The sequence below is a fragment of the Myotis yumanensis genome, unplaced genomic scaffold (genome assembly GCF_028538775.1).
Source record: "Myotis yumanensis isolate MYYU_CA2020_CCGP unplaced genomic scaffold, mMyoYum1.0.hap1 SCAF_1, whole genome shotgun sequence".
NCBI lineage: Eukaryota > Metazoa > Chordata > Mammalia > Chiroptera > Vespertilionidae > Myotis > Myotis yumanensis.
In genome coordinates this window covers 92,216,358-92,243,182 of record NW_027223752.1, presented here as the reverse complement: position 1 = coordinate 92,243,182, position 26,825 = coordinate 92,216,358, and the positions used below count along the sequence as shown (strand labels likewise).

Below are 26,825 nucleotides of genomic sequence, written 5' to 3'. Positions count from 1 at the left end.
ATTCATACTCACAACTTGACAATTTCAGAAAATAGGGTTTTCTCCTCAGTAAACCTGAAAATACCCAGGATTTTGATACACCATGGTGTTGCTGTGTGTCCAACGCTTCTAAAACCAGCATTACGTGCATATTCATGGGCTCTCACTGGACGGGTTCACTTCTTCACTATCATAGTCATAATTAAGGCTGTGTCTACCAGAAACCTGGACACATTCATGCAAATTGCAGATTCCATGAAAGAAAAGAAGTCTGAAATGACAACAGAATCAAAGTACATGAAGCATTTACTCATGTAAAAGTAACCATGGCTTTCTGAAGGGTTAGCTTATTTCAGCTGTCCACCTTAACTTTGCTAGACTCAAGGTCATTACTCATCCTTGGAGTCTTTATTTTAACTACAGTTAAAGCATGTGTACACACACACACACACACACACACACACACACGCATACACCCCCTACTAAATACGAGGCATCACCTGTCAAAAAGCAGGCCATGTCTGGGAATAAAGGATTTGTGGTTTATGGGGAATAAGAAGCAAAGTAAACTTTAGGAACAAAAGAATTAAGGCACAAGTACAGAAGTTCAAGAATCAGTCAAAATAAGTAATGCATCTGGAAACCAAGAAGTCAAAAGAGAGATAAGAAAGACAGGACAGATTTCCAAGGTCAAGGCAGAAAAGAGTATACTAGTATGTATACTCTTTTGGCAGAGAAATAACTATTACCATCAACAGGTTGGTGTGAACCTGCACTGAGGCTACATTTCATGCCCAGTTATTTACTTATTTACCACTCACGCATTTGACATACAATATACTAAGCATATTTTATGTGCCAAGCACTATACAGAAGTTTTGGGTCCTTTTGAGTTGAGGTGCCCAAGGGATATCTGTCTGGCTGTGGCCAATACACAACTGTCTACACAGATTTGGAAATAGGAGAGATCTCTAAATGGATAACTGTGGTATTGTCAGCATCTTTACTATTTCCTTTTATAAAGCCATGGGGATGGAATAGCAGATTCCTGTAGGGAGTCGAGAAGGAAAGAGTAGAAAACCAGTCTAGAATGCTGATCAATGAACAGAGAGCTGGGAGGAATACCAGAAAGGCGTGGCACCCCAGAAGTCAAGGGAACAGAGTGTCTTTAAAACAAGGAGTGATCAATAGTGTCAAATGCCGCCAAAAGAATATGCAGATAAAAAATGAAAGTGTCTCTTGGTAGCAGCAGGTCACCTCAGTTTGGAGGTAGACAAGGAAGCTGAATATAGTTGGTGAAGGAAAGCTGAAGATACTGCTGGATTCACAGGGTGAGGTAGAGGGCATTAACACTTCTGGAAGCTTTGTGTTACTTCAGGGAAAGAGAACTGTTTTTAAAGAATGTATAAGACAATAAAAAATAAAAATAAAAGTAGAAAATAAGGGTCACAGATTGTTTTCAAAAAAAGAAACCTTTAGTTTGCACTTCAAAATGGAAATCCCCAACTTTAAGGGAACTGATGAAGTATATGTATTTAAGGAAATCTGAGATAAAGGAACGTAGCAAAGAAGAGTGGCCAGAACTGAGGTGAAATCTAAACTGAAGGGTTCCTGTACTGAGTTGGGCTGGGGAGCAGCAAATGTAACTACAGTGACCCAAAAGCTATAGTTTCTACATTTAGGCTACAAAATGCTCTGACTAATAAAACTCAGATAAAACCAGAACTCCCTAAGCCTATAATGCTTACCCTGCACTTAGCACTGTATTTGGGATTAAGAAGTGCACATTTCCCAAACTGGGAGACTGATATCAGCACAAACAATAAGTGAGTGACTCAGTTAAACAAGCCTAAAATTTTTGCACCTTTTAAAATTTCTAAGAAAAGAGAGAAAGGAATAAGTATATTTGAACTATTGACCTATTCTTTCCCTAGAGTTATCAATTATTTTGTTTCTTTATATATATTTAGTTCAAGCAAGTGTATCAAGTTTTATCCTGCTTCTGGTTTGTCTGAAAATAACAATTTTCACCACTTTTAATCACTTGTTAAAAAAGAGCTAAATTAACCATGGTTAATCTCATGGTTACATGAGATTTTCTGTGCAAAGATGTGTACACAAGGCCATGTGATGGTTGACCCATGCTACCAGAGGGGAGATCCCTAGAAAAATGTCAGCCCTCTTTGTAACCTGTTCTATTTTACATAATTTTTTTAAATTTTGGTCTAGTCAACTTAAATGATATGGGTACAATTTTGTGAAATACAAAATTAGTAAAATTCAAATTTTATGTAACTACAGTTGAGTACAACATGAGTTAAATATAATTCTAATTGGAAATGTCCCATTGTTCCAGTTAATCTATTTGGTGGTATCATTTCAAGGTAACGAAACTATCAATGGTATATTTGGTTCTAATTGGTTCCTTGCTTAATAGAGAATTGTGACACATCTTGAACCTAAAACTATTCTCTATAGAATTACAGGAGTATAATCTCCAGAGAATCCAGGACAGACAATGTAAATAATTACGCTTTGAAACCCGGGATACACTAGAAATTTCTAAGCATTGGTAAAAATATAGGGTGTCCCAAAAAATGTATAGACACTTTGAATAATTATTAATTCCAATATGTTAAGTGTGAAAAGAAAGAAACATCAATTGAGCTACCAGTTTTTAAGTGTGTATACATTTTTTGGGTCACCCTATATTTTCAATTAGAAAATGCCTTTTCCCCCTATTAATTTATGTTGTAGATCAGAGTCCTGAGATATGCAAAACGTGGTTGTAAGTTTTGAATAGATGTAGGGAATCATGGGATGAAACATAAATATGTAATAGGCATAATTAGGACTAGAATTCATGCATTTCTTGATTCAACAACTCTGTTCCAGAATGTGTTTCACCACTGAGCATGCAAAGTGAAGGAAACTGATTTCTTCCCTTTCAAAGATGTCACATCTATCTAGAAAGACAAGTACGAAAAAACTATAAATTATTTCTTCATCATCCATCACATTGGTTAGGTTCTTTCATACTGTTATAAATATTTAGAATTTTAACAATAGATTCTGATGATGAACTATGATCTGCTTTTCAACAGAAAGATTTCTACAAGCCACCATTACCTCCTTAAGAGCATCTTCTAATTTGATATTTTAGCATGACCTCCAGATATTTGATTGACATTTACATAAATATTACCATTACATAGAATAATTATAAAATATATCCAATAGGGGAGAAACCAAGATGGCGGCATAGGTAAACACCGGAGTTTGCTGCCTCGAACAACCACTTCAAAAATACAACTAAAAGACGGAACGGACATCACCCAGAACCACAGGAAGGCTGGCTGAGGAGAGACTCTTCAACTAGAAGGAAAAACAACAGCATTACGAGGCTTAGAGGAGGCGCAGTGTGGAAAATTTAAAGGTACGGTGGTGCGGCGGTGCGCGCGCAAAGCGGGCTGGTGGCTGAGGGCGCGGTTGTCCTTTTCAATCAGGAGTGAGTCTCAGACTCTGGGCTACAGATCCAGGCGAGTCTCTAGGGACCCTGACTCAAACGGGAGAAGCGGGACTGTCTGGCTACGGTCCCTCCGAGGTTTGCAGCGGTCGCGGGGACAGAGAGGCAGAGCCCCTGGAGACTGACTGAGAGCAGCCATAGCTGCTCCCTCCCCCCGCCCTGTTGAGCCCGCCCCGCCCAGGCCCTGCGCAGAGCCATTTGCCGATCGCCTCAGGCAAAGGCTGGACTAGCGCCTCCCCAGAGGACTGAAGTTTTCCACACAGCTGATTCCTACAGCCAGTCGGCCTGGTGGTCAAATCCCTCTAGTGTTAACTACAACAATTAAGGCTTGGCTAGAACAAGACTGCGCACAAAGACCACAAGGGGGTGCACCAAGAAAGCATAAAAGATGCGGAGACAAAAAAACATGACAGAAATGGAGGATATGGAGCTAAAAATCGCAATTTTGAGGGCTTGCTATAAACTTGAGCAGAGCCTCACGAAAACTAATGAGACCCTCGATGCTACGATAAAGAAATTAGAAAGTAAGCATACACGGACTGAAATAAAGAATATTATACCCAATAGCAGACCAGAGGAGCACAAGAATCAAACCGAAGAAGCAAAAAACACCCAACCGGAAAAGCAAAATGAAAAAAGAATCCGAAAATACGAAGATAGTGTAAGGAGCCTCTGGGACAGTTTCAAACGTACCAACATCAGAATTATAGGGGTACCAGAAGATGTGAGACAGCAAGATATTGAAAACCTATTTGAAGAAATAATGGCAAAGAACTTCCCCCACCTGGTGAAAGAAATGGACTTACAGGTCCAAGAAGCGCAGAGAACCCCAAACAAAAGGAATCCAAAGAGGACCACACCAAGACATATCATAATTAAAATGCCAAGAGCAAAAGACAAAGAGAGAATCTTAAAAGCAGCAAGAGAAAGAGACTCAATTACCTACAAGGGAATACCCATACGACTGTCAGCTGATTTCTCAACAGAAACTTTGCAGGCCAGAAGGGAATGGCAAGAAATATTCAAAGTGCTGAATACCAAGAACCTACAACCAAGACTACTTTATCCAGCAAAGCTATCATTCAGAATTGAAGGTCAGATAAAGAGCTTCACAGACAAGGAAAAGCTAAAGGAGTTCATCACCACTAAACCAGTATTATACGAAATACTGAAAGGTATCCTTTAAGAAGAGGAAGAAGAAAAAGGTAAAGATACAAATTGTGAACAACAAACATGCATCTATCAACAAGTGAATCTAAGAATCAAGTGAATAAATAATCTGATGTACAGAATGAACTGGTGATTATAATGAATCAGGGACATAGAAAGGGAATGGACTGACTATTCTTGGGGGGGAAAGGGGAGTGGGAGATGCAGGAAGAGACTGGACAAAAATCGTGCACCTATGGATGAGGACAGTGGGTGGGGAGTGAGGGCGGAGGGTGGGGCGGGAACTGGAAGGAGGGGAGTTATGAGGGGGGGGAAGAGGAACAAATGTAATCTGAACAATAAAAATTTAATAAAAAAAAATATATCCAATAAAGAATATTTGGTTCTGAGTGGTCTTATTTGTTATTAAATGATGTTTTGATAATTAATTTGTATTAAATTATATCAATATGGTATTCTTAAATCTTACTGGAATAAAAATTGGGCTAAAAGACTGGAAAAGGAGAAAGCAAAGTACCAAATCATTAGTCACTGATTGGAGGTAAATGCCTAATCACAGTAGGATCTGAATGGACCATGGGTTATTTTAACCAAGCCTTTTAAATGAGCTACATCAAACAAATTATAGTATATACAAAAATGAAATGCCATGCAAAAGGCAGGAATATATTATGACCCATGTCACCATAACTGACAAAATGTAAATCTATTCACAGTTAAATGTTATAAAAACTAGGTAGGAAGTAGAACTACAGTGTATGACTCTCTAAACAAAATCATCCTACATAATAAAAGGGTAATATGCAAATTGACCCTAACAGCAGAAAGACTGGGAATGACTGGTCACTGTGACACACACTGACCACCACGGGGCAGACAATTGATGCAGGAACTGCCTCCTGGTGGTCAGTGCGCTCCCACAGGGGGAGCTCTGCTCAGCCACAAGCCAGACTACCAGCTGCCAGCACAGCGGTGGTGGCAGGAGCCTCTCCCGCCTCCTCAGCAGCGCTAAGGATGTCCGACTGCAGCTTAGGCCTGCTCCCCACTGGCAAGTAGACATCCCCCGAGGGCTCCCAGGCTGCCAGAGGGATGTCTGACTGCCAGCTTAGGCCCGATCCCCCAGGAAGTGGGCCTACGCCAGCAGGTGGACATCCCCAGAGGGGTCCCAGACTGTGAGAGGGCACAGGCCAGGTTGAGAAACTCCCCCCAAGGGCACAAATTTTTGTGCACCGGACCTCTAGTAAGGTAATATATATGAAAGAACCTATAGCATCAGCTAGGCCCATATGGGGTGAGGAGCAGAGAATGGGAAAAGGAAAACATTATGATGTAGGAAGGTGATGTGGGAAAATGGAGAAGCCCCAAAAGAATGAAATATAAAATAAATCTATAGCCTCTGAGACAACTTCAAGAGTACCAACATTTGCATCATGGGGGTGGTGGAAGGAGAAGAGAGTGAGCAAGAAATTGAGAACTTATTTGAAAAAACTAGTGACAGAAATTTAATGAAGGAAATATACACACAAGTCCAGGAAGCACAGAGAGTTCTAAACAAGACAGACCCAAAGAGACCCACACCAAAACTAAAATGCAAAAGATTAAAGACAAAGAGAGACTCAAAAGTTCAAGAGAAAAGCAGTCAGTTACCTACAGGGGAGCTCCCACAAAATTATCAGTTGTTTTCTCAACTGAAACTTTGCAGGCCAGAAGGGATTGGCAAGAAATATTCAAAGTGATGAAAAGTGGGGACCTACATCCAAGATTACTCTACCCAGAAAAGCTATCATTTATAATCAAAGGACAGATAAAGAACTTCCCAGACCCTGAAAAAGCTAAAGGGTCTTTTTAAGAAGAAAAAAAAATCAACAATATGAACAATAAAATGGCAATAAATACATATCTACCAACAACTGAATCCAAAAACCAAAATAAGCAAACAAGCAGAACAGAAAAAGACTCAGATTCAGAGAATATTTTGTTGTTTGCCAGCTAGGAGAGGGAGTTGGAGGGACAGGTGAAAAGGGTGAAGGGATTAAGAAGTACAAATTGGTATTTACAGAATAGTCCTGGGGATATAAAGTTCAGCATAGGGAACATAGTCAATAGTATACTAAGAATTATGTATGGTGTCAGATGGGTGCAAGGTTTATCAGGATAATCACTTAGTAAGTTATGTAATATCTAATCACTGGGTTGTTCACCTGAAATTAATATACTGTAACTGTAACTGACAAGTAAAAATATAATTTAAAATAAAAGTTATACAATTAAAAGAAAAAAATAAAATCTACAAGAGTCAGAAGGAAGCTAATATCCTCTTTCCTATGATAAGTCAAAACAGATCAAGGCTTGAGCCCAATTTCAAATCCTTAATAACTGTGCCTTTATCTATACTAGTAAAGTGGGGATATTGACAGAACTATCCTACTGAGTTATGGAGAAACTTAAATGATCTAATGCAAAGACACAAAGTGAACTCTCAACAATACAAAATTTATGGATAAAAAGAGCAAACCAGAAAGAGAATGCACTTACAAAATAGGAAAAACATCTACTCTGATAAAACATAAATCATGAGAATATGAATATATTAATATCATAAGGACTCACCCACTACTGAGTCAGCTAAAACTACGTATCACATACAATTTTGGAAAAATTACATATTCAAAACCTCTGTTATTTTCTGTTTTAATAGTTGATTTCATGTTGCAAAAAGCTCAATAAAGTTCTAAACTACAGGACGATTTCACCACTAGCTCCTCTCATCCCTTTTATAATAATCTCCACAACAGTGGTTCAGACTATTGAGAGACAAGTCTGTATGAGTCTTGCAATTCTGCACATCTTGCATGTAAGGCAATAACTGCCCTTTGTTCTGGACTATATATCCCAGTTTATCTGTAAAGAGAACAGCCTTGGAAGGACAGAGCTAGTGTTTCTCCTTCCAGCAGAAAGGAAAGACATATTTACTACCCATTCTAAAAGATTCAGGTTCCCTAAGCTCAGAATCCTCTGTACACAGCCAACTGCATGTGGAGGTGCCATCTGGCCCTCTTTGCATCACCTGTAGGAACTGGGGCTCAGAGAATTGCCTTAAATACTGCTACTCTGGCTACTGCTAATGCCATATTAAACTTTTCTTTACCTCTGACCCAAGGGTTTTGCATCCTCTACCAGCATCCAATAAACTGCTACAGGCTAATTCACTAGCTTGCAAGTAAGGTAAAATGTAGGCTCTTCACAACGCTTGACACAGATTTTGGGGGAATACATATCCCCTTGAGTAATTGATAAAAAAAAAGTATGAATATGTCATGTCAGGATATTCTCAGATCCCCTAAAGCCTATTCACCAACTGCTATAACAATTATAGATCCTGGGTTAAAAATCCCTGTTTAAGTCAAAAGAGGCCACACTCAATCAGGACCTATCAAAAGGCTCTGTGGCCGGTATGGAGCCAGTACAACTGACAAATAACAGCAAAATGTAGCTAGATGGCAGAGCCTGCCCCTGGAACAAGACCTGGTAAGTAAACCCGACTGCGGAAGTGGGAGAGGGGCCAGACTGAAGCCTACTGTGGTTTGGTCCAACCCAAGTCTAAACATCTGCCTGATCCCTTTCTACAGAGAACGCTACAGCCACCTATAAATTCCACGTTTAAATTCCATTTCAGCACTGAGTAAACACAGCCACCTTGGTGTCACAACATACCACCCAATTATAAATTTCCTCATTGATGGTAGCTCTTTACCACAGAGAGAGACTTTTAACTAGATAGAAAAGAAAAACAAACATGCTCACCAATGAAAATATGTACAACACATGGATTTAACCAAACTGATGCTATGTCCCCATTTTATACAATAATGTGCGAAAGTTAGCATATTTCTAAAACAATGTCACTGTGAGATGTTGAATTTTCAGCAGAGCTATGTCAAAGCCCTGACTAGCATGTCTCTGGGGAGGGGATACACATGTGCCGTGAAGAGACAGGCAAGGGCACACTGAGGGTCCTCCATGTTCTAGTAACTGAAATTTGGTTTGTTATCATTGGCTCCTTTTATAAAATTAAAATAAGCTTCTCTCCTAACTATAACATGTTCTAATGAGATTATCTTCTAACACCCACCCAAAATTAGCTTTGAGAAAACAGGGTTTTGATGAGTGAAGAGGGAAAGAAAGGAGCTACAGAAATCCACTATACCGTGCTTTTAAATTTTTTCCTGAGTGTTTTCATAGTAGAAAAATGGAAAATTACCTTTCTGAGGAACAGAGTTTATTAGGGAAAAATATGTTTATTAGTGGTATTAAACTGTCACTGATAATTAAGCATAAAATACAGATATAGGGGATAAAATATTCTTAATCTACAGGAAATATATGGAATATAGGTATAAATAATCTACATATATAGAAATTAAGCAAAAAATTAATTATCTCATAGTAATACACTTGCATTAGCTGTTAATATCATTAATTGTAAATATTCTAAAACAATAAAAAGTGACTAAATTATAACAATAACTGACTAAATGATACATCTATTTTAAAAGTTATTAAATTTTTAGAAGCAAGAAATCTTACCCAATCATAAATATGTATATCTGTCTATACTACAAACACTGAATCAGTTCACCTTTACAAGTAAGGGAGAGAAAGTAGAAGAAAGCTCCTTTAAAAATCAAAGTTAAAAAAAAATAAGCACTGTAGTTTGGGCAAATGTCTCACTGTAGAAATTTATTATGTTATAAATGTTTTAGAAACACACAAATTTTTCAGAGATTAGTTATTCCCCTAAGCTCTCGCCTGTCCATCAAATATTACATTGTTAACTTCCTCCTTTATGGTATATCATCTAATTTTCAAATATTTCCAGAGTTGTTCTACTGTCTCAATTGAATTTAACCAACAAATGTATTTATCACTAAACACTTTTAGTGTTGTTCTTTAGTGTTACATTGAATCATGTGCATAATATGTCACTTTAAAAAAATAACTTAATCCAGTCTATTGCTTCCACTGCAATGTCCCTCTGGGCATTCTTGCAATAAGAAGTTTCCTTCCAAAGATGTTTTCATAGGAGAAAAATATTTTAATATCCTATATTTTATTGATTGAGATTTGCATGGCAAGCATCACATTTGGTCTAAAAACTTAGTTTATTTAGTCGTTTTCTAATAAAGAATGTTTGTAAATGCCAATACCATTACATTAAAAAATCCATCATATATTTTAATTCATTATTTCATATCATATAACCACATCACCATGTAGTCATAAATTTTTGTAGCTGGAAAAAATGTTAGCAATTCAATACTATACAAATGAAGAAACGGGCTCTAAACGGTTTAAAGACCTGTGTAGAGTACACCTTCCTATAAAGATAATGGACAACTCACACAGGTGACCAGGATTCATGCCATTACCTACTGTTCTACAAGGAATCAAAGAGCAAGTCCCCGGTGGTAATTCATAATGTACTGCCCTGATAATCTCCATACCCGAGGACCACTATCTAAAGGACACATCTATTACTGAGTAATGGACACTTCTTGCTTCTTGCTTGCCCTTTGTTGTACACAAAAATTGACACCCTTTGGTACAGCTTGACTTTTAGGGCTCTCTACTGACTAACACCCTAGTGTATTTTAGTAGCACTTTAAACATCCCCTGATCCAGGGACATTACAACATTTCTATTACAATTATCTTTTACAATATGCAAAACCGCATTAGAGGATGGTGCTACTGTCATAAAAAGGGCACGCCCCAATCATTTGTTCAAAATGCTATGCCGCCACATAATACTGCATGGAAACAGGCCTTTGGAAATTCTTGACTTTCTAAAGACTAATACAAAGACGTGGAACAGTTCTTTCTTTTTGCTAAGAATGTTCTATCTTGTTAGTAGTTATTTGTATCAAAGCTAAAATGACTGCTAAGAGGCATAGCTAACTTTTTATAGCTATAAGCTTCCCCACATTAATGGAAGGAAACCCATTGTATTTTTTAAATGATCTTGATTTTCTTATCCTAAATACAAAAAATAATCTATGTGATTAAACTTGATGGATGAAACCACATGCAAGAACGATACAGGTTATGGAAAAATGTGCCCTCATAATGTCTTCTGCTAGCTGCATTACTATCTATAACTCTTGCATATATAATTCCATTATACTTTTATAATTCAGGATTTTGAAAATGCTTTTTAACCATTAATATATTTTCCTGGTTAAAATTCTTTGAGATGTTCTTAACAAGAATCTTAGATAATGAATTTGGGCAAACTCTGGAACAGTCTTTACAGTATTATCATTCTCATTAATTTTCAGAACTACCCACTGTGTTGAGATGATTGTCATGGGCCTAAGACTTCAATTTGACTAAATATTTTTGCATATATTTCAACGTATAAGTAGCTAACAAATGTTTAAATGTTAAGTTCATATGGAAGAAATGGTTAAATGTGTTTACTCTGATCTCAAGATTTCTTTGCAACACTAAATCTTATTTATTTATTATTCTTATTATTTATTTATGTATTTCACAATTTCGTCTATGCTTTGGTCTATAGTGGACCAACGATTCCAAAATCTATTCAAAGATAACAAAACAATCCTTTCAAGCATTCTGGAATTTAAGCCATCTGTGCATTTATAATTATTTAACATAGGTAGCATCCATAGTCTTAAAAGAGAAACACTTAAATAGTAAGTCAAACATTACTTTATAAAATATACAGAGTTCCTATAAAGCATAGGGCTGCACTTTTTTATAGATTTTTTTTTTTTTACAGAAGGAGAGTTTTCCATTTATATTCTTATTTGGCTGTAGCAAGCTGATATATGATACTGCCCTAACCTGCCAGAAAAAAGATGGGTAGGAGGCTAAAAACAATATTACTTTTAAGAGAGTTAATGCAATACACAGTTCCATACTTTCATCCAGTTTATTATTTTTTCTTTACCTTTTTTGTTATCTCTTACGACTGCTTCTGTTTCCATTGTTTCATCCGTTAGCACTCACATATCAGAGCAATAAGTATTTCATTACTGGTTTATCTGTCCAGAGGCTTGAGAAGCGGTAACAATTAACCCTCCCTTCACAGTGATTGATACAGGCTTTGCTTTCAATTTGTTCCACTACACAGATCATGAAATTCTGAATGCAATCATCCTCATTGACCTACACTTTCAAACACACGGCTACAATGAGACCAAAGTAATTATTAAAAGGATCACAGGACTACTGAGATCTGCACCAAAGTCTTTTAAAAATCTGTTAGGTGACCTCCTGGTAAAATTGGCAAATTCGGATGTTAAGGAAAACGATAGCTTCATGTCCCTATCTGGAAATATTCAATGTAAACTGATCAATGTATATTATGGTGGTTGCACGGACTACAGTATGTACTTGAAAAATACAGAGAGCCATTTTAGAACTGTTATGAACAAGAGTTCAACTGTTAACATTGTAGCTTAGCCTGTCTAAAAGGAAACGACGTTACCTGATCTGTGTATAAAGAACAAACCTTGACCATAGCAACGAATGCAGGTGGGAAATGTCGTAGCTTTTCTCTGTGAGAAGAGTTGCACACCTGAGTCCCTCATTGTTCCTCTCCCCTTCCTTTAGATGAAGAGTCACAGGAAGAAATGAATACATTTTTCACAAAGTCTGAAAAATAGCTTCAAATAAATATTAATCTAGTGCAATCGATATATATGAGGATGGAGGGGGCTAGCGGGGGAGTGGTGACTACAGAACTATATTAAAACAAGGACTGCAGTTAAAGGAAATCAGGGCGGAAAGCGAGGCAGCAGGCCTGAGGCGCTAATCACAGTACAGAGTGATGGAGATGGACCAATACTGCATGGATTAGCAATGAATTATTTTGAACCGTAATCATATGCCTGCACAGAAGAGAGGCAAAAACTAGCCATTACTCATAAACTGATCTGCTGATTGAGGGAGAGAGCGAGAAGAGAGAGAGAGTGAGAGAGAGAGAGAAGAGAGAGGAAATGAGAATAAATTTATATGCTAAACTAATTCAGAATAACGAAAACCTAAAGATGTGGTTATACTTCAACTAACATTCTATTTTTAATATATGCCAGATAACATAATACAGGGTGTTTAGAGTATAAACTGTAAAGTGCTTGGATTCAAGTAGGATTAAACCAACCATTTCTTCTAAGATTAGGATGTGATCATTCCTCCACCCTCCAGTCTTCCTTGTCCAAAAGAACACATTTCTGAATAACTGTAACACCCCCAAATACAAAAATTTTAAGTATTTAGTTATAAAGAAGAAACAGCATTCAAGGAATTAACTTCGTTGGATAATCTGAAAAATTCATACCAGATGAAGATTCAATTGTTAGCACTAATTCTGTTAGGAAGAAAAAAAAATCAAAACTGCTGGTAGCCAAAGATTCCTGAGATTCTTATGAACAGACTGTTTAAATGAAGAGCACTTTAATCAGTAGAGGAATCCTCACGTTTCTAATGTCTTGCTGTGCATTCTGCAGGTTATAGTAGCAGCTGGAAGAGGTCGTATATCTTTTGTGAGCATCCCAAAAAGGCTCACTGCCAGACTGTTAAATTATGAATAAGCAATGAACAAAAGAATGCAGATACGGTGGTGACAAGATAATCCAAGCAAATTTATCTATGACAAATTTCACAGGATTAACAAATTACATTTACACAGAACAATAAAAATGTGCAAAAAAAATGATGAGCCTACTTTTCTTTACAGCATTAGGAAAACAAAAAAGTCACCAATCCACAGCCTATATTTAAATTTAACTTGCTCTAAAATAAGACATTTATAACATGTTCAAGACATTTTTGTAATATTTTCCCATTTTAGGTAGATATGCACAAACATGGTATATCTGGTTTATACAAATACACACACACACACACACACACACATATATATATATATATATATATGTATATATATTGTATATATAAACCATGTATATCATATATAGAAATTGTGTGCAGTAAATAAAACCATCCCATTCATATATATGAATAGAAGGTATGTTTTTCAGTAATAGATCCTGAGGAATAAATTGTTTTTGTAGGAAAAAATGTTCCTTCATAAGTGCAATACATATTAATTACTAAAATATCTCTTTTCACTGATATCTCCATTTTCTAGAACAAGAGACAGAGATAGGCTTTACAAAGTTTCAATATTTTCATTTGCCCCTACCATAATACTACAATCTTTCTAAGTAAAGTTCTTCTGAATGAAGTTTAGAGCTAATATCATTTTCTGCAGTGTTACAATAGCAGAAAGGAAAATTCACAGATTGGGGGAGGGTGTTAATTTTAGTTATATTCTCATAAAAATGGCCCTCAATCCAATATTAATTTTTTCATAATAAAATATTTTTATAAATCTTACAAATAAAATGGCCCCAGTCTACCAGCATGAGATATTACTGAAATGACCTATGATTCCATAAAGTAGTTTTAAAATGCTACACTGCAATACTTTCCAAAAGATGTGATAAAGATTTGATAAGTTACAACCTAGACACCCAAGTCAGAGACCTTTAATTCTGCATTAGCATAGTATATAAAATACTATAATCAACTGTGATTTCTTTTAAGATTTTCTGAATTCTGTTATAAATTTTGCAGCCCATTTTTTACTTATACTTTCTACTGACTGCTGCTTTTTATCTTCAATATCTTAGCAGACCAACCCTCTAAATGAGCCATTCCCAACATTTTATATAGCAACCTATTCTTTATGTAAACAAAAAATTTATGAATATAAAAGTGAGTAATTAAGATACACAGCAAAATGCTCAGCTCATCCAACCACAAATATTCAAGCACTGCTTATCTCGTCCTTTCAAACTCTGAAATGTCTACTATGCACATTTTTAAATAAGCTATTTGGTTAACAGTATTACATCCAAAAACGTTAAGCTAAATATGGCATGCTTGTCTGCTACATCAAATCTAGTGTACATGCTACAATGAGCAGAGATGGAGTCAAATGCTACAAAGTTTCCTAAAGTATAGTTTTGTCAAGAAATTGCTATACCAAACCAACCCCTTTCATTCCTGGCATTAAAGAAATAAAAATATTACCAAAGACTTTCTGTTCTTCAAAATGCAGGAGGTGGGAAGGAGGGGCACTAAATAATAACATAATTTATGTATTTATTGTGATCCATTTTTAACATGTTATGTTTTTAATTAAATAAGGCCTATACTATATACAAAACCCTTAGAAAAGTACCTGGCACCTAGTGCTATACAAATGCTTGCTGCCATTATTAATATGCCAGATAAGTTGGCAAGAAGCCAACTTGTACAAGTCCTTATCCTGTAATAGCCCAATATCCAGAAATACAGTTAGACACTAAAGTGTGTTACTCAGAAAGCTCTATGAGGCTGTTTCTAACCATTTCGTGGCAAAACTATCACAAAATTAAAATTCCTTAACTGTAAACTTCAGACAAACTGAGGCATAGACTCAGGATCAGAGGAGGTCCTGGTGTACTTGCAAGGCTATGACCAAATAGGCTTATGTACGTGGCAAAATGATTCTTCTCTAACCATTCAGTAAAAAGCTCTGCCCTGAAACATATGTAAGTCATGGATATTGCTCACAAAACTACTCAAATGTTAAACAATAGAGTGAAAATAATTTGAACATTGATTCTTCCTCTAACTTCATAAACGCTATATTTCTGAAATTCTCCAAACATCTGATGAAGGACCAAGAAGCTGAGGTCTTGATTACTGTCCATAATGTGCTTGGTCTTTCTGTTGTCGGAACTCTCTCCAGCATCTCTTCAGAAATCCCTGACTTCAAAAATTGCAGGCCCTTCCACACTTCTGCCCAAACCTGAATTCAATCTCTAACTCTACCACCCTTGAGAACAGAGAAGCCTCTACTTGCTCATCCATTAATGGGATATTAGCACTTCCCTCATATGGCAATGGGGAAACTAATGAGAAAATTACTGTGAAGTAACAGGACTTGAAACATAGTAGTGTCCAGTAATGTTCATCCTCATATGTGATCTCTCTTTTTTTTATTTATTTATTTATTTATTTATTTATTTATTTATTTAAATATATTTTTATTGATTTCAAAGAGGAAGTAGGAGGGGGAGAGAGAAACATAAATGATGAGAGAGAATCATCGATCAGCTGCCTCCTGCACACCCCCCACTGGGGATCAAGCCCACAACTCAGGCATGTGCCCTTGACCAGAATCTAACCGGGACCCTTCAGTCCACAAGCTGGTGCTCTATCCCCTGAGCCAAATCAGCCAGGGCCTTTTTTTGTTTTTACATACCATCAGACATCTTCTTTAAAATTTCCAATAATATATTATTTGTATAGCATCTTTTTTTCTTGTTTACCTAGAACTAATCATTTCATAATCGTTAATTCCAATATTTTACAAGCTGAATGTCTGTCCCCCAGAATACTAAGCTAACAGAAGTCAAAAGCAATAGAGAGCCTTATGTATACTTCCATGAATTCTGCACCTCTTCCTCTTTCAGAAAAGGTGTTTTCTGGATCTCTGTAATATTTTGCATGTCCAAAACAGGGATAAATCTATGACCAGAGCAACAGCTCCTACAGGATATATTATTCACTACTAACCCATGGTCCATAGGAGAGGTTCAATAAACAAAGCTGAGTGTGCGAACCAGTCAATAATGACCGGCAAGGGCCACAAGCACTTTGGGCCATACTAATATGGGATTTTCAGTTTGCATCTCATGATGTTGTGCAAAAGGCCACAACTATTCCAATTAATTCACCAAAACATTACGCTTTAGAAATATATACAGACAATAACTTCAAGTGTTGTTTAATTTTGTCACTACACTAGTCATTTCAGATATAGTAGCGATCACTTCCCTCTTACCAAGCCATATCCTACTTGTACCCTGTAGTATTATTAATATTACTACAAATTATTCTAACTATGTAAGGTTCTATCAAACTTAATAGTGCAAACATCCTACCTATTCACACTAAAGTGGCCCAGCACAGGAAAAATAACATTTGGTTACAGTTGGTTTATTACAATGCCCAATAAGGGAGGGGGCGGGGGGGCACTATTTACTGTGAAAATACTAACATCATTTCATGCAAAGCAAACATAAATATATTTTCCCATAAATTTTAGTAGGTCTTACTTAATCATAATACAGATTTAAATAAAGTTTTACACATTCTGTTATGTGCAACTTTCATAGCATTTAAATTTTAAAATCAGTATTTTAATCAATTAAAATTTTCAACACACAAACTCTTCCACTAGGTTTCAGCATTACCCATTGTAAACAATTAAGGAATGTCTATAAAACGCCTGAAGTTAGATTCTAAGCCAATGGCAATGCAAATGTTTTTAAAAATTATTTCAAGTATGAAATGCTACAATGTAGAATAAGTGGCCAAGTATCCACCAAGGGAGAGGCTACTTCCTCCCTCCTGTGTGCTGAATTTTCTTTAAATTTAGAGATGGCATTATCCATAGGAAAAAGGGTCACAAGAACTGCAGGAAAAATAAGAAAACATAAATAGACTAAGGTTTACATTGGGGTCATTGTTACTAATCTTCATGACATATGTTCCATAAATATCCCACCAAATATAAAGCTCTACAGCTTAAAAAAGAACTAAATAAAAGCTGCACTGCCTACACACACACAAAGTGCTGCTTTACAAAAGCTTGTATATACATATATGCATACACACACACACACACACACACACACACACACACACACACTGTTGTAGAAAACTTCACCATAGAGCAGGGGATTCTGAACTTCAGGTCCTGTTTTAAACATATACAATCTGAACAAGCCAGTGGATTGCAAACTAAGATCTGGGACAGAGCAAAAGGGGCGAGGGGTTCATGAAAATTCTGGCATTCCTATAAAATAGCTCTATGGTAGAGCAACCATCATGTAGAAGAATTTCAGGGGAAATAAAAACTTCATATAACTAATAACATCAAGCTGTTCCAATCTGTAGATCCTATATAAGCTGCAATGTAATTCTTATCAATTCGTTGCTGAGAGATTTTTTTCACCTACCTTTAAGTAAATATAAAAGTTATATTTTCAAGAATGTGAAGACAGGGGGACCAAAATGTTACTCATGACACCACTAGGTGCTGAAAATACCTTACGTAACTTCCCCGCGCCCCCCCCCCCCCCCAAAAGCATCAAATAATGTTACAGTCAAGTTTGCTCATTGTAACAAATCAAACCTAGTAATTGGTATGTTACAGATTTGGAGTAGCTATACATCTCTGCATTCAGAAATTAGAAACTGGGAATATGGAAGGATGTTGTAATGTGGGAGGGTGCTACATAATAAAGGTCATTATAACTCCTGGCTCTGGAGTTATACGATCTAATATCCTCTCAGTGGTTCTATGATATGCCCATGCATTACAGTTCTTGTTGACAGTCTGTTGCCTTGGAAATATTTCATTATTTCAGTTTTTCCATTTGTAGACCCTTGGCCTTGTGATATGAAGGCCATCCTATTTCATATTTTCGATTATCATTTAAGCAATCTTGTGGAGCTATTTATATATAAGCAAGTGCTAGACAACGCATATCATCATTTATCACTCTGTGTTTAAGCTTACACTGTAGCAAGAAATACCTCCCCAAAAGTCACTACCACCACCTTTACTTTTTGAACCAAAAGCCCTAGACTACAGGAATGTGCTTTGCAAACGAGCATGAGCAGATCACATGCTTGACACTTCTGTCAGTCTAATTTTCCTGGTTATACATCCACATAGTGGAAAAACTCTGCGGTCATGCTACATAATTTGCAGCCTACTGGAGTTTAAAGAAAAATCAAACACGTTTAAATATATAAGGTTTTCAGCTTGTATTTTTAAGGCTCTAAAGAGGCATTTTCTCTGTGTATGATTCAGAGAAATTTAAAGAATACTAAGTAGCAATGAAAGACATTATCAAGAAAGACCTTATTTTTCCAAAATTTACTCTGTAAACAAAATTAGAAGGAAATGAATGTTTACTTTACTATTATATGCAGGTCAGATATTTCATAAATATTTGGAGTCATCCACAAATATCCCACCAAATATAAATATACTTTTTCTATATGTTTTTGATTACTGATGTATTTGAAAAGCAGTAAAGAATAGTGTCCATAAATGTCTTTATGATATTAATTATTTGAAATTAATTGAAAAGATATCACTTAAAGCAGCAATTTTCAACAGGTGTGCCATGGCACACTGGTTTGCCACAAGAATTTTTAAAACATGCAATACCTGACTATTTAGTCAGGGGCACTGACCTCTTTTCCCTTAGATTGTCAAATAAAAAAAATGACAACAGTCAACACAACAATAGCTGTCTGGTGTGAATGAATCAAAATCATACCTATTTTATTGTTAGAGCAGCAAAAAATATTTATTTTTAACATGTCTCAGAATTTTAATAATTAGTTAATGTGTGCCATGAGAGAAAGAAGCCTGAAAGTCACGATCTTAAAGCATGTCCACAGAAAGTTACCTTTTATAAACCTACTTGTGTTCAACCATTACTAAGAAATGATACTACTAACCAACAAGTTCCAGGCACAGAGTGAACATCAAGGTGAAATGACTCTACTTAGCAAGTAACTATGAAAACCCCCTCCTGAACCAACCACCCTACTTCCCATTTCCCATTACAAAACCAAAACAACTGGCATGTGTAATGTTTACACTTAAAGTGTTAAGAGCATTTAAAACCCTATAAACAAAGTTAACCCTCAGTGTGTAAAACAACCGTTTGGATACCAGAGACAAGTTTGTAGTTATTATTGTTTGAAACATTTGGTTTATAACTCCTCCATCCCTTCCTCTACATCGCTCCTCCGGCCCCTGCCTCCTTATTACTCCTCCCTCTCCCTACAGGTTAAACCTTCTCAGATCCAACCTTTAAAATGACAGCATCCGAGCTGAACAAGAAGATGCTATTAAAGGGCATTAAATTAAATACAGTATATCCTCCTACAACTTCAATCAGAATTTCAGACCAAGTGTTATTTAGTTCAGCTCTCAAGTGGAGCAGAATAACAAATCGCGCACTTTGATTTACCTTCTCCGAATGCCAAATGGAGACAGGTGATAAAGAAAGCGCTCATGCACAGGCTATGAAGTTTCCTCCACAAATTAATTCTATCTTCAAGATTCCTATCTCAGAGAAATTCCCAAAATGGCACACAAATAGGCCTCTGCTAGAGAGATTACTGGGGCCATCCCAGTAAATACATTTACTACCCCATAGAACCTGGGAAAAGGGGGGAAGAAGGAAGGGAGGAAGGAAATTATAATCTTCTGATTTCAAAAGTGTTCATCACCATGTTGATACAATTTTTCTATCTAAAAAAGTAAAATAGTTAATATGTGAATTCTTCATAAAACGCTAATACTAAATATTCATTTTAGCTATATGAGTTACCAGATAGTAAATTCTATACACATTTAACATCTCTAAGAACTGGTTTACTCTCAGGAATGTGACTTATATAGAAACTACCTAGAGTTTAGAATTAGTATGTATCTACTTAACAAAATTAATCCTGAAGTCCTTATTGTATGAAGGAGACAAGCAACAATGCAACTGAAGCTTTTTAAATGAATATCTTGTCTAAATACCTCTCTGCTTTCTCTAGCTATAAGCTATAGGTTAAATGTTATGTTGTATCAAAAATTAAACCGCCCATGTAATAATAATTAAATTTTGTAGCTAAGGACTCCCCTCATCTTCAAGATCAATTAAACATTTGAAGAAAGTAAACATCTCTGCTGGGGACGGGGTGGGGGGGGGGGCGGGGTGCCTACATCTCACTCCCATTTGTTTTCCTCAGGAATCAATGGGTAACATTTCATACTTCCTATGGAGCATTTCCTCTTCAGAGACAGAAAGAGATATTCACTTTGCTCAAACAAATATGCTATATGCAATCAATGTCATTGACACTGCCAATTAATAGCAAAAAAAGATTCCAAACAAAGTAGGCTGTGTGGACAGCAGGAGGGAAAACCACTGGGGGGTGTGGAGGGGGCGGGGAAGGGGGGGTAGTTACTCTGAAACCTAACAATGCCATTCACGTAGGAAGGACGGTGAAGGATATTTGAATACAAATTCCCTTTCCCTTTGGCTTTAGTTTAACTAACTTCAAACAGACATGCTCCGCTGAGCCCCTGCCTGGATATGCAATTCTCACCAGGAACTTTTTATAACACAGGTCCCGGAACAGTAACTAACGGGGCATAGATGCTCCAACTGTTGGCACATTTCACATCTCGCTGTTTGGTGGCTTCTTTGAAATGTGGGGTTTCCCCGTTTATCTTTTTTCTCTTTCTGCGGAGGTTGGGGGGTGGAGAGGAGGGAAAGGGAGAGCGGAGGGCAAAGCAAGAGACCCACAAGTTGCCGTGGTCGAGGGCACAGCCCGGGCGGGAGGCGGCGGCCGCGCGCCCGCTGGGCTCCGCTCCTCGCCCGGCCTAGCAGCTCCTCGGACACGGCGGCTCCGACTCAGCCCGGCCCGGCGCGAGCTCGCTCCCCGCCCCCGGCCGCCTCCTCCGCCTCCTCCTCCTCCTCCTCCTCCTCCCGCCGCCCCCCTCCCCAGCCTCATTCCTTCCTAGAGAGCAGCTGCCAGGGGACCTGCGGCGCCCCGGGGAGGCCGGCCCCACCTCCCGCTGCTCCCCTCCCGCAGCAGCCCCTTCTCTTTTGTGTTTGTTTTTCTTTTTTCTTTTTTTTTTTCTTTTTCTTTTCCTTTTTTTTCTTTCCTTTTTTTTTTTTTTTTTTTTTTCCTCTGGCAGCGAGTCACTCTATTCGCCGAGCCCAGCTGGTGCGACTGCTCGGGAAGCCCGGCGCGGCCGCCGCGGGAGCCCGCTCGCCGCAGCCGCGGGGGGACAATGCGCGGGGAGCGGCGGGCGCGCCGCCCGCACCGGCAGCCGGGGTCCCGCGGGCTCGCGGCCCAGGAGGCGGGCTGGGAGCCGGCCCAGCGCCTCGGCGGCGGCGGCGGCGTTGGAGCAACCGCCCTGGCGGCAGGTTCAATAAACAGAAAAGTGTTACCGTTCTCGCCTGGAAGGATCCTGCTGAAAGCTGGGCTTGGTGGGCGCCATCTTCCTGCTATTTTTTTTCCTCTCTTACTTTTTGCCTCTCTCCCCCCCTCCCCGGGTGGGGGTGTGGGAGGGCGGGGGGGTGTGCGTGTGCGCGGGGTGGCGGGAGTGAGTGCGGGCGTGCGCGGCGCTCGGCGGGGCCCGGCGGGCAGCGGCCGTGGCCGTGGCCGTGGCCGTGGCCGTGCTGGCGGCGGCGGCCGCGCTGCCGAGGCGGGGAGGCTACGGAAAAGTAGTGGCGCTGGAGCCTCGCCGGCGGCCGGCCGGCCCCTCGCGCCGCCGGTGCCTCTCGCTGCAGGTCGCCGCCTCCTCCGCCGCCTGCGCCTTCTCCTCCCCCTGCTCGCCGGGCGCCGCCGCCGTCCATGCGCCGCAGAGCCCCCGCGGCCCGGGCCGCTCCGGCTCCCGAGACATGCCCAGCGGAGACAGGCGACCGGCGGCGGGGAGGAGGGGGAGGCGGCGACGGCGGGGGGGAGGCTGCCGCACGGCCCGCGGGCAGCCGGGCACAGGGCCCCGCCGCCTCCGGGTTCTCACCGCGCGCGCCGCCACACCCCCTCCGCCGCCCCCCGGAGCCGCGGGTGGCAGGTGGGCGCACACCCTCCCCGCGGGGGGCGGTCGGGGCCGAGGCCCCGAGGGGCGGGGGAGGAGGACTCCCGGGGGCTTCCCCGCTTGACCGCTGTGAAAGTATTTCTGGGCATTTTCCAGCTACTTTGCTCCAAAGCGCTCCCTCGCAGGCAAACACACACCCCCCTGCACCCCTTCTCCCCTCCACCCCCCACCCCCATCCCTCTCTCCCTCTCTCCCTCTCTTTCCTAGGGGACTGGGATGCTCGGCTGCTGGCGCAACAACGCCACTCAGTTGCAGTTTTGAACACTTCCCTTCTCTGGAGAATCACAGCCAGGGGGGAAGGAACCGGGGAACCGGGAGGCCCCGGGAGCCGGCTCAGGCAGGACACCGTCCCGCGCGCCTTCGGGGGCAGAGGAAATACGCGGGTGGGGAGGGCGCCGGCCAAGCCAGCGGCCCAGAGCCCTGTGGGCGGGCCCGGCAGCTGCACCGGCACCTCGTGGTCCTGGTGCTCTCAGCCCTGTTCCCCCAGCTGCAGCGTCTGCATTACTCGCACACATACATTTCTGCAGACCCCAGGTTCACAGGCGAACCCCCAGGACTTCAAACGCAGTTATGCACAAACGCCGCTCACGGCTGGGCTCCCGGTACCTGGGACAGGACCGGACCAAACTACGGGCCTCTGGTTCTGTCTAGCCTAGCTGCCTCCCCATCTTGCAGCCCAACGAGGCCTAAGGAAAGCTCCACTCGGTGCAGGGCCAGTGCTGGAATCCTGTTACCTGGGTAGACCCTGCTCAGAGTGTTCTCTCCACTAAAGCACTCTGCTGGGTGTGGGCAGCTTTGGGGGCAGACACTTGGGTCAGTCATGTGTCAACCGAGAAAGTGGAAGGGGCTCCCAAAGCACTTGAATAAACGAAAAAGCCAGGAGGAAAACGGTCCTATGTGAAGCTTTGCACTGTACTTTAAATTTAAGAAAAAATAGACCTGCAAAGGGGTCCCATTCAGTCCTACAATTCTATTCCAGTAAAGTGAGGTTGAGAGTTGGAAACTGAAAACATATGTTTTTCATCGCAGAGGTGTTTAATCTGCATGATGGTGTTCGAATTCTCTTTGGAGTACACTCGACAGGTAGGAGAAGATGAGAGTGATTGAAAAATGAACTTAAGAGTGTTGAGTCCAAGATATATGGGCTGGGAGAGAGGAGGGAAAGTTGCCAGTTGGACAACTCCAGGGCAGCCAGAGGAGGGTGTTTCTGCCCAAAGATGACAAATGAGAAAAGCTTGTGTTCTCCCAACAGGCCACTCTGCATGAACCCCTCCACACCCACATCACCACCACCCAAGTCACTCCCTCATCAGACTTGCCAAAAGATTTTAATAAAAAACTTTTTTCTTTTTTTTTTTTGCTTTAGAGATCATATCCAGGTCTTGAGGTGGAAACTAAGTCTGCCCCTCATAGCCCCTAAAGCCTAACATGTTGGTGGCCTACATTCCTGATGAAGTGCCAGAGGACAGGGGATTTAACTGCTGACTCAGACCCTCCCTTAAACACCTGCCAATAATCTTGCCCCACATGACTCACTCTCCTGTCTCCAAATTCACTGAAACTCAAAGGAGTAACAGGTGTCATCAAATCGGAGTAAAGAAACCAAAGGCGGCTACATTTTTCATAGCTAACACCTTCTCTTCTGTCAATGTGACAGGACGTAAAAAGAGAGGAAGGGAATAATACCTCCCAAAGGCTAAATTTTAGAGTTGATTGTTTTCAGAGCTTTAGTCTTTAGAACAAGTGGTGGGATTATGTGACTTGATGAAGTGGCCTGATTGCAAAGGTGACTGTGGAAGGCATCATTGAGCTGTCAGTGTTGGAGTGGGGGACCATGGAGAGCAACCCCAGGATGCTCCTGACTTACAGGAAAATTGGACATGGGAATCTCTTCATGGTAAAAGACACCAACACTCTGAGAACAAATCTACAGACTGAATCCACCACCTCCCTTTACGCCCAATTTATATTTTATGGGCTAGTTGAAGTTGCCCAGAATTCCCTGAAATGGTCCAAAAGCTATCTGACATCTCTGACCCTTGATCCCTACTTCACAGACCATACTATTGTGACAATTGCTTCCACTTCCTGGTTAAAGTGACCGCCTGAGTCTATTGTCATTTAAATGTTTTATAAGTGACAAAAAACCATACCTGAACCATGAAAAAAAATCTAATTCTTTTATAAATCGAATTCTTTTCTAAGTCCTTTATGTTTGAAAGATTCCCAGATCTTTTGTATTAAAGGTTCTTGTAATCACTGAAGTAAAACAAGACTAGAATAACTTAAACAACAACAACAAAAAAATCTCTGTGACAAGGAACAGCCTCTTTTTGAGTTATTTTCAAGACTTTTTTGAAAACTTCCAACAGTACTCAAAGCATATAATGAAGTCTTCCACAGAATATTTGCAGCATTGGGCATCAACTTGGAAAACAGTGTGTTATGCAAAATCTGCTCTGGCCGCTGAGCCATTGGTTAGAAGGCACAAAATATGGCAGTGATAGATTATCTTAACCTTTTCAGTTTAAACACTGTTGGTTCAAATCAAAGGTTCTCAAATCAATGAAGTTTGAAATACAAGGTAAAAATAGGAACTGTTGTTTGAATTATGCATTGTGTATATTTTAAGTTAAATGCCATTGGCAAATCTCTCAGATGTTTAATCGTGTGCAATCTGGGAAACACAAATATTTAATTTCACATTTTCATGTGTTCTTGTTTTCTCTCCATCTTCTAAAAGAACTGAGCCCCACAAATGGGGGGGGGCTTACCTTTCATACTACATTGTTAGTTTTCCTCAGCACATTTTTGTGGATTACATTTTCCATACAATCTTGGGACATCACAAGTTGTCCCTAAGGAAAAACTTTAGGGTTCTAGGGCATTGGTGGTGGTAATTTTTTTTTCCTTTCTTTCCTTACTGATTCAAAGAACGTTTACTATTTCAACGTCACAGTCATATTTTTTAAATTTTTAAATATCTGGGAGAAAATGCAAACAAGTCATACTTTAAAACTTGCTTCTTTCTCACCACCTAGACTAACTTTGTAAAATTTGCTTCCTAACTCGCATCTCTGAATCTTAGGCATTTGCATTATAATGCGTTTAAGATGAATACTTAACAGCGCCTAGGAGACTCGGATTTCATGCTGTATTTCCCTGTAGTAACAGGTGACACGATAACACTATTATGTAGAATTGCAAGTCTACAGCTACACGTGAAAATCGTTCCTATTCTGTTTGGAAACAAATGATCAATCAGCCTCGGGTGATCAATTGCCGCCCTGGCTGCCCGTCAGCGAGAGTCGGCACCCGGCGGAGGCACTGAGAGAGCACCGCTGAAGGGGACGGGATCCAAACTTTGCCAAAGCACCTTGTGCGGTGTCTCAGACTTCTCTGCAACTCTTTGGCTAGCGGGACTGAGGCTCTGGCTTCGGGGCCAGGCAGAGAGCAAAGGACGATTTCACTTTGTCAGCACATCGGAGTGCCTTTCGATCCGAATTGTGAATTATTCTTTTCTTTCTCCTCCGTGGAACGAGGGGCGAGCAAAGTGCGCTCTAGCGATGTGCATGTGTCGTAACACAGAAAACAGGAGGTAAAGTGCGTCCCACCCCGGCACCCCGGGACGGGGGCACGCTCCCAGCCCGGGCGGGACTACTCACCGCTGCTGATAGGAGGTGATGCCCTGGACGTTCTGCGGGGTGCCGTTGGCCGCGGCGCTGGCCCTCCCCATGCCGGCGCCCGCCGGCACCCCCGCGGCCGCCCCGCCAGCCGCCGCGGCCGTCACCTGCACGCTGAAATCCGGAAAGATTCGGATCATCGCCGCGGCTTCGGCCCCCGGGTGCGGCGGCTCTGGGCTCCGGCTGGCGGGGGCTCGGGCTGGGGCTCCGGCGGCGGCGGCAGCAGCAGCAGCGCGAGCAGCGGCGGCGGCAGCAGCGGAGCCAGGCACCAGCCTGCAATCCCATTAGTGAGCCGCGGCCACTGTGCGCGGCGGAGAGGAGCTTTGATGTGCGCGCAGCGGGCTGGGGGGGCCGCGAGCGCGAGGAGGAGGTGCGGGGGTGGCGGGGTGCGAGGGACTTGCAAACAGCAAAACGTGTCAGGGTGGGGCCTTTTTTCCCTTTTGGGGGGTGGTGATGCTCCCCCCCTCTTTCCAGGATGTTGCTCTCACTGGCTGCTCCGGCTGCGCCGCGCGAGCCCAGCTGAGGGAAGAAGGGGAGGGGGTGGCGGAGGAAGGATGCACCGGGAGGCTTGGCGAGGACTTGGCCGGTGCAAGGGAATGACGGGCAGGGAGGGTGCTTTTCTTTCCCGCCCCTACACACACACACACACACACACACACACACACACACAGCGCACTTCCGACCCAAAGTGC

The 26,825-nt window shown here is 40.8% G+C and overlaps 1 protein-coding gene across 7 annotated transcripts in view; it reads right to left on the bottom strand.

Moving 5' to 3' along the window:
• NPAS3 (neuronal PAS domain protein 3) overlaps positions 1-26,273 on the bottom strand; it is a 901,514-nt gene extending 875,241 nt beyond the window's left edge. For 4 of the 7 annotated variants that reach the window (XM_070427774.1, XM_070427793.1, XM_070427783.1 and 1 more), the window contains exon 1: positions 26,116-26,262. In XM_070427774.1, the coding sequence (XP_070283875.1) occupies positions 26,116-26,186 (71 nt within the window). In that variant the 5' untranslated portion in view covers positions 26,187-26,262. Of the gene's footprint in view, positions 1-21,800; positions 21,949-26,115 lie in introns of those variants that run through there. The other 3 variants (XM_070427757.1, XM_070427766.1, XM_070427801.1) reach the window with 2 other exon arrangements.
• Positions 26,274-26,825: the final 552 nt, after the last annotated feature.